At 47.9% G+C, this 8,865-nt stretch overlaps 1 protein-coding gene and 1 long non-coding RNA gene across 2 annotated transcripts in view; both read right to left on the bottom strand.

Moving 5' to 3' along the window:
* Nucleotides 1-415: 415 nt before the first annotated feature.
* Nucleotides 416-2,928, bottom strand: LOC137860643 (uncharacterized). The gene is made up of 3 exons (XR_011099119.1): nt 996-2,928; nt 743-888; nt 416-545 (listed from the first exon to the last, which is right to left on the bottom strand). It is a non-coding gene; the product is annotated as an uncharacterized lncRNA (long non-coding RNA).
* A 529-nt stretch (nt 2,929-3,457) lies between these two features.
* GPBP1L1 (GC-rich promoter binding protein 1 like 1) overlaps nt 3,458-8,865 on the bottom strand; it is a 31,960-nt gene continuing 26,552 nt past the window's right edge. The window contains exons 9-12 of the mRNA XM_068691132.1: nt 6,475-6,633; nt 5,573-5,697; nt 4,613-4,715; nt 3,458-4,378 (exon numbers count right to left, since the gene is read on the bottom strand). Coding sequence (XP_068547233.1) covers nt 4,232-4,378; nt 4,613-4,715; nt 5,573-5,697; nt 6,475-6,633 — 534 coding nt within the window. The 3' untranslated portion in view covers nt 3,458-4,231. The remainder of the gene's footprint in view (nt 4,379-4,612; nt 4,716-5,572; nt 5,698-6,474; nt 6,634-8,865) is intronic.

Genomic DNA, 8,865 nt, shown 5'->3' with positions numbered 1-8,865 from the left:
GGGGCCTCCAGCAGGCGGGAGGAAATCTTGCTGTGGTTTTTGCTGCTTCCTGGCTTGAGCCATGAGGACTGCCTGTGAAGCTTCTCCTAAAAGTGGCTGGGGATGCGTCTGAAGGGGTGAGCAGCAGGGAAAGGGAGTGGGGGGAGGAAAAGTTGTGCTCCTCTTTCCCTCCTGTCGTCCCCCAGGCTGGCCAGGACAAATCACCCTTGTGTGGGTGCACTGACAACGCGTCCCACCCCTTCCCTGCTGCTGAAATTCCCAGCACTTGGGTCCCAGGATGGCCCAATGCACATCCCCCAAATGCCACCCTTCCACAGCCTGCAGCTGTAACAGATTTTGCCATCCCTTTTATCACTGCTGTTTAATGACGCTCCAATTTCCTGCCCCAGCCCGTCCCCATCTCACCTCAGGGGCGGTTCATACTCTGCTGGTGGCTCCCGAGCAGGAGGGGGGTCCTCCAGGGCTGCGATGGGGAGGATGGGGGCAGCGGGTGGGCGGCTGGGGGCTGAGGGGCTGCTGGGCCCCAGGGCTGGTCCCGGAGGCTCCTGGGGAAGGAAAAATCTGGCATTAATGGGACTGGGAAGAGGGGCTGTGGGCACAAAGCAAATCATGCCCACAGTCCAGCACCTGGGGGAGGAAAATACATCCTGCTGCAGCCAAGGGAACAAATCCTGAATCAGTTCCCTGGGAAATCCCCCGCTGAGGTGAGGGGATCTTCTGCACCCAGGGACGATGCTCTTACCGTGAGAATCCCCGGCAGAGCCCGGGCTGGTGGGAGGACCGGGGGGATCGCCCGCAGCACCGTCCCCTCCGCCTGGCGTCTCAGCATCCCCACCTCTGCCTGCAGCCGGGCCAGGCCCTCTGCCTGCTGCTGGGCCGCCAGTGAGCCTGGGGACAGGGGCTCGTCACTGGGGTGCTCACCTGGCTGCCAGCCCACAGGCAGTGGGGTGCTGTGGGGAGGCAGTCAGGGGGCTCCCCTTTGCCCAGCCACCTACTGGCATCAGCCCGCCTCGCCTGCCGGACCTTCAGTGCCCAGAGCTCGTCCTCCAGCCGCTGGTTCTCCAGCTCCACAGCCAGCAGCATCGCGTCAAGGTCCTGAGTGCCTGAGGCCCTGGGGCGCTCTGCTGGCAGGGCCGGGGGTACCTCAGTGGGGACAGAAGGAGGTCACAACCCCAGCTTGGGATCTGCATCGGGGCTGCCTCTTACCTGTCCTCTTCATGACCCTTTTCTCCAGCGCCGTGGCCTCCACCTGGAGGTCGAGCAGCTGGGCCAGGATGGCGGCGTCGTGGCCACCGCTGCGCAGGTAGGACAGCGTCAGGGCCCTGCCACGGCACCGCTGTCAGACGGGGTGGGGGCTCTGCTGGGCACCCGCCCACCCTCGGCTCTCACCTGGCCTCAGCAGCGAGCGGCCCTGCAGGTGGCAGGAGGGCGGGCCTGGGGTGGAAATGGGACAACTGGGAGCAACTGGGAGCCTTTTTGGGGAGCAGTCTGGGTGCTTCCCCTGGAGGGGTGCTGAGCCCTGCTCGCCCCAGCTGGGACTCACCCTCCGTATGGGTGCCCGGCCTCACCCCGCGGCGCCTCTAGGGCTCGGCTGGGCTTTGGCCGCAGCTGCTCCTCCGTCAGCAGCGCCAGGCGCTGGCACAGCCCTGCGGGGGAGCAGGATGGGTCACCCCAGGAACCACAGCCCCATCGCCCCAAAACCTCCACCAGTGCCTACCTGCTCGCTGCTGCTCCAGCTCCTGCGTCCTGGCCCGGATTTCGGCCACGTGGTGTTTGTGGGCTTCCAGCAGCTCCGGTGCCCGCGGGTGCCCCTGGCTGGGCTCTCCCTGAGGCACAGGGGGAGGCAGGAGCCCCACGGGGCTGGGGACAAAGCCTGCACCCCGTGTGGGTGAGCTCACCTTTGTCAGCCTGCTGGCAGGGGGTTGCTGGGGGCTGCGGACACGGGGCTCGGTGGCCCGGAGCAGGGCCCTCTCGCGGGGTGTGAGGATGTCCCCCAGGGGTGCCCCACGGGCTCGCCCCGGCCCCCGTGGTCCCAATATAGCTGGAGGGAGCCCAGAAAGCAGGAGGAGGTGGCGCTGCTCGGCGCGGTCTCCATGCTGGGGCATCCCAACCTCAGGGAGGTAAACAAAAAGGCAAAAAAAAAAAAAAAAAAGCTTAATACCATAACTTTTCTGTTTTTGCCAAACTAAGCACTGAGGGGTGCAGCGTGCCCCATCTCAGACTGGGATGCATCCAGCTGATGCCAGCAGGACCCCATTTCCTCACCCACCCCTGACCCAACCTCACAGTACCGAGGGGTCCTGCAGCCTCTGGGCCCTGCTGGGGTCCCCCCTGGAGCCGCCATCCATCGGTGTCCCCAGGCAGAGCCGCTCCTGGTGTGCCAGCAGCAGCGGCCGGGAGCTGAACACCATGCGGCAGCTGGGGCAGGCGAAGGCTCCTGCGCCTGGCATTGGGCTCCCTGCAGGAAAAACACCCAAATCCCACCCCCATGAGCCCAGCTCGGGGCTGGGGCCCTGAGTGTGAGGGGAGCACCAACCTGCTCGGGACGAGGCAGCTGTGGCCGTGTTTGGTTGCCAAGGTGGGAAGGGAGGTGCCGAGGTGCTGGGCAGGCCCTGCCCGGGCTGGCAGTGAGGGCAGTGGCATGGGGCTGGCCCCACCAACAGCTCCCAGAGCCTAAAAGCGCAGCGAGAACATCGGCTAGAAATGTTCCCCTGAGTACTGATGCAGAGAGATGGCTAAACACCAGAATTTCATTGCACACCTTTCAATCCACAGGAGTGGATTGAAAAACAAGACCAATGCTGAAATCCTGCCCCTGCTGAAGGCGGACCATCTCCCCCTCAGTTCGGTGAGCCCAGGATTTCTTATTTGCTGTGCAACTCCATCCAGCCAACTTGCAAACAGTGGACAACCATGCAAATACTTCCCGATCCAAAATGCTCGTGTACAAGCTGAACTTAAAACAGACAGTGAAATAGCTTAGGCCACAACTGAGTTGTTTGTAAAATCCTTTTTAATCTAATAGAAATGTTTTCATGAATTTTTAAAAAAGATTTCAATGAAAACAGCTTTGGATTCAGACATACCCTTGCCATGTTGTGAACAGAAACAGCAGCATTGCACTAGGAACAGGAAGTGACACCGACCAGTCGAGCTTCACTATTTTGTATGAAGCGGAAAAAAAAGCAAACTGCTTTAGTGGAAGATAATTCAGATTATTTTCATTTCTTTTCTTAAAAAAGACAAAACCAAACATGGGCTATCATCTCACCATTGTCTTCCCTCTCCCCTTTTAAAGGAAGAATTTAGCTTCTGCAGTCTGAGCACTACAGCAATGTTTGCCAAGTGGAAAAAATACAGTGGGAGAAGCAGCTATTTAACCCCAGTGCTATCAGAACCCCAAAGTTGCAAGTCCCTTTAGAGGAAAGCTTTTCTTACATAAGAAAGACAATTAGAATTGGCAAACTGATGCAAAATATTTATTCCAAGTTAGTTATTTTTGATGCAGTAGTTTTTCCCCCTCATACAGACTCAATGTGATAGTCACTTTTTTAAATCTGTAAATAATGTTATCAAAATAATCTTAATCTTTGAAATCTCACAAAAAATTTATATTTTACAATCCACCCTGAATATCAAGGCTGCAAGAAGAAGAACACAAACAATTCCTATATCCAAATATTTTACAGCTGTACCCAAAAAAGAAAACCACAAACGCCTGGTTAAGTGATGAAGCTCCCCGAGCCGCCAAAAAAAAAATAAAATAAAAAATTCATGTTATTAGCATTAATTTAACATAATTAGAACTTCAATAGCCATTTTGTCATTGACAATGATTGTTTTAGCACATTGTTACCGCACGACATTATGTAATGCAGGCGGCACTGTTAGAAGCTTGTTGTTGCAAAGATCAGTCAGTCACTGGTATCCTGCTTACAAGACTGAACTTGTGCACTGCCCCACAAGGGATTTTTGTCAAAATTTGCTAGCTGCACAAACTTCTATAAGCATTAGGGCAAAACCAAAAGAAAAAGCTAAAGAAGCCAATTTCTCTCTTCTTTGGGATACAATTATTTCCCTTGTGCATGAAGTATCAACAACAGAAGAATAAACTGAACAGACTGGAGACAGAATAAACTCTGTTTAGTTTATACAACCCCAAACACATGTTGAACTATGAACTGAGTTTATTGGGTTGATTTTATTTATTTCAATTTTCTTGTGCCCAGTCTCAGGCATCGTCATCTGAAGTTTCACTGCTACTAGTTTCTGTGTCTGAGTCCTCAATCTTTGTCTTAAAAGTGCTTCTCCAGTGGAACAACAGGCTGGAGCCGCGGCCCTGAAGAAATCCATTCTTCCCAAATCCGTTTCTTCTTCGCTGTAGAAATGAAAGCAAGTTTTAAAATAAGCATGAGTATGGAGAGTAACTGTCCCTAATCCTCTGTGGACATCAGTTATATGTTTAATCGTATATACACATGCTCTGTATGGATAATGTAGAGTCATCAACTAACTGGACTACAGTTTCATTAGTTGTCTTCTATACTACGGGAGATGTGTAAGAAGGGAAAGAGTGAAGAACAGTCACAAGTAGTAGGAGTTTGAAACATACCTGCTCTGATTTAATTTGGAACTCTTTGAGCTCATCCTCCGTGAGGGGAAGATAATTCTCATCATTTTCAGGATATTCCTGCCATCCCATCTCTTTCAATAACCTAATTTGTGGAAAAAGGGCACAGGAATTAAAGCAAAGGAACAAAGGCAAAGGAGAGAACAGTTTCTCCATGAAGCACAAGGTTCTGTGTTACATTACTTCAAATTCACCAGGGAATCTTCTGTATCACAGACCACTTCAACAACGCTTAGTGTTTACCCAACATTTTTCATACTCAATGTCTTTTACAAATATTTAATCACCAGCAGTCCTGTACAATGGGTAAATAGCTAGTCTGGCAGAAAGAAAATAAAGCAGAAATTTGAAATTCTACCCAAGGACACTGAAGGAAGATGTGACGCAACCAATCCAGCACCTTAGCTCAGGATCTTCTAAAAGTTACTATCCACTCGTACCCGATACTCACACACTGCTTAATCACAAGATACAAGCTGAGATACTAAGCAAATACTTTCTTAACTCTCTCCCACATTTACAGCATTTAAAGCAGCGCAAGAGTATTCTAAGTACAGACAGTAAAAGAAGTGTGAGTGTGTATCTTCATACTCCAGATCATGACACAGGGCATCCATTTACATATTAACCAGGATCACGCTAGGTTTGCGCTGCCCCACCATGCAGGCAGGTAAATATCTAGGCAGTGTTAACACACAAGGATGTGGCACTAGAGGAGTACAGGAACCTAATTACACACCATGGCCAAGTCTTGGCTCAGCTGCCAGCATCTTGTTTTACTTTCAGTAAGACTCCACCCAGCCCAGCACTAGTAATGAAGCCCACACCTCTAGCCCAGCTTTGTGCACTTCCCACAATTATCTTTGGAATAATTTTCCTCCTCACACAGTCCAAGGACTCACCCTCCCTTACTCCAGACACCTTGTTTTTCCATTTCCTTACCTGTGTTCTGCTTCCAATGAGTGAGAGAGGTTTTCCCCCTCTTCTGGCAAAGGAAGAGAAAGGCCATTTTGATGGCAATTCTCTTCCCAATTTTCCTTTGGTTCTGGTGTGCTGTTGCTCTCCATCTAAAGAAAAAAAGAAGCAAAGTGTACAGACCACGCTGACAGCACAGTTTGAAGTTCAAGCTTCTGCTCTTGGGGGTAAATCAAAGCCTTTTCACCTCTAGTCAGTGCTTTCAACACAGCCTGGGCTGACAGTGGCTTAAAAGCAATTTCTACCTATCTGTGATGAGACAACACGATATGTCACTTTGGTAGACTGCACTTTGATGTAAAGGGAGTAAGTGTTGGCATTACAAAGCTGTAATCAGCGGCTTCAGAAAGAGAATACGAAAAGCAAGAATACTCCTCTCTTAGAGATGTTCTTTACATACACATTAAGCCACAGACTTCCACATTCAGGGTTCTGATCCAAGCCTGGGGCTTCAGCCACTATCCTGCACTTTTTGCAAGCAATGAGTTCAGCTTTCCTGTGAATGCAGTTTGACAAGGAAGTTTGAAAATAAGCTAAGACTTTAAAATATGGAATTGTTCAACCCCTGAGAGAATCCTTTCAAGACTCTAGATTAACTTCGCTGTCACCTTCCCTTCCACCTCATTTATTACTTATCCTTTTGCATTTCAGCACGTTACACATCTCCTTTCATCTCAGTGCTCTGCACTACCTCTAGTAGCATATGTGTCAGCCCGATGGAAGTCAGTCATTTCCTAAACCACAGCCTGAATTACACACACTGCTTTTTTCAGTACCCAACTCTTTCAATATATCATGATCATGTTATGTATGAGGAGAGAAGAGGGAGGATGGACGGACAACACGGGACGGGGGCGCAGTGATCTTACATCATCCAGCTTGTCGCATTCTCTGTTCTCTGTTATCTCCCCATTCCTATCATCTTTCAGTGCCTTCAGGAATTCACTCTTTTTATCAGTGGTGCGGCGCATCAGTTTTGTCAGGCGCGAAGAGCAGATCTCGATGGGAGGGGTGGTGCTGGAAGGACTCTAGACAAAGAAGGTAGAATACAGAGACTTTAAACAGTCCTGCTATGAAGATGAGGCCCTCTTCAGGGTCTGTACCTTCAAATGCCCATCAGTTCCCAGACTAGCTCTTAAAGAAATCTAATTTCAAATGCTCATCGAAATACTGAATGGTGTTGTGTACCCACTTCTTACCAGCTCACGCTCCCACCTATCACTACCAACTCTAATTTTTTCTTCCTCTAGGTGTCAATTCATGTGGCCATGAATACATTTATTTTGTTCCTTGGCAATGTAACTCTCTCAAGTAATGCTGGAGGCTACAACAGAATATGGAGGCAGAAAACTTTATGCAGGACTCAGCCCACAAAATTAAAAAATTAGGGAGATTAGACTCAGTTCAAATTTGTGTCTTAAACCATCCTGGCTGCCTCTACCCTGAAATTAAGCTTTGGGGTGGTAATCTCTTTTCAGGGAGTGGTACATCTTTAACCAACTGGATGTGAAACAAGTAGTCACAGTCTTTGTATCCTCTCCTGGTGAGCATGCTGCCAATTCTTGCCTACGAACACTCACAACCCAGATAATTCTGTGCCTAGCCAGTCACAGACAGCCCTTGACCCTGTGGTAAATCTGCTCAGCTGAATTCCTGAACCCAAGGTAACCTCCCAAGCTCTTTGACAGCGCTTTGCTTTCTTAATTTCCCTCTTTGAACCAGGCATAAGGTACAACAGTTTGCACATAAGCAGTGCCTCAGCCATGACAGTAAAATTAAAAATTAAAACACTGCTAACCAAGATGAGTTTCAATGTAATATTTCATCATTTTGAGTGGACATGGGAAAAAAATCTCCGAACATGCTGCGTGAAAGTTCTCGATATCTTTACCTTCTGATCTGGCTACTCTAAGATGAAGAATTTAGCCACTTATATAAATACCTGCCTGACCCAGAATCTTGCATTCAAAGCCATTCTTTTTCTTCACTTGCTTTGATTATCTTTTTCTCAATACAAAAGTAGAGTTCAATTTCCTAAAGCATGTAGCTTCCCCTCCTGCCTTTTTTAATTAAAAAAATAGAAAAAAAACAGAACTGGGGTGGGAGAGTTGCAAATTCAGGCTCTTCAAAATAAACCTCCTTTACAAAGTGTTTTTATCATACCACATAGTGCTCTAAGCAAAGATTAAGGGAACTGAAATATTTAGCAAAGCAAAACCAGGCAGCAACTGCTGTTTATGTTTCTCACGCCTGATACACATGAAACACTGGTGTGCAATATGCCTGTGAGGTGTGTGCTGAAAGTAATGCCTTAGGGTAAACACTTTTCAGCTAGCCTTTTCAGATTTTGCCTCACTCAACACCATCATGCACCAATTAGCAATTGTACAAGGCATAAGTGACTTCATACTAGGATAAAAAGCTGGTGTAGTACTTAAAAATTAAAGCTTTAAACATGGTAATTAGTTTGACTGTAAGCAACATAAAGTAACCATCAACAAAGGAGACTTAGAACTGGATGTCTTCTGGTAATTTGGAATACTCTGCTAAAACCACTGGAGCTTTTTGATAGAAGTAGCCTTTTTACCAGCACTGTACAGAACTGCCATGGTCCTACGCTTCCATACTGCATATCCCCAAAAGATTCAAAGAAAAAAAACGTACTCTAAGTGTCCAAAGTTATTCAATGACATTTTTCTACGAAGTTTTGTGGAATTTCAAGCTCCAGAACAGAATTTTGCATACAAGCTAAAAAATGAACCACAGAAATGCTGGCCAAAACATGTCAAGTCCCACTTACTGCTGAAGTGTTAAGAAATTTACATTCAGAAAATCTCTCCACGCTTCATACCAAAAGTGGAGGTAAGGCAGCTTTAACCTCAGCAGATTACCTCCTACCAGCGTTAAAAACAGACACCTAGATAAAGACATGTAGAATCCTTTGAAAGCTCACTGCTTATATGCTGTTGTTCTCCTACAGGAAGTTAAGGCAGATCCTTCTCATCTGCCTTCTTTTCCCATATGGGAATCAGTTTACCTTTTGCTTCACATCTGTTCTTGGTATCTGCACTCCAATAGCACACCAAGTCTATGCATGTTTAGCTATGCAACACCTGTCAAATTACTTTTTAATTTCTTTTTTTAAATCTGAGAGGAATCCTAATACATTTGGACAAACACCAATGGCTCCGTCTTCACATCCAGGTAAACCACATTTTTCTTTTAGCGTATCAGAGATGTCGCAGGATGTACTAAGAACA

This window comes from Anas acuta, chromosome 8, assembly GCF_963932015.1.
Source record: "Anas acuta chromosome 8, bAnaAcu1.1, whole genome shotgun sequence".
NCBI lineage: Eukaryota > Metazoa > Chordata > Aves > Anseriformes > Anatidae > Anas > Anas acuta.
Note: the sequence above shows the minus strand (reverse complement) of the source record. Positions and strands in the feature narration are given on the sequence as shown.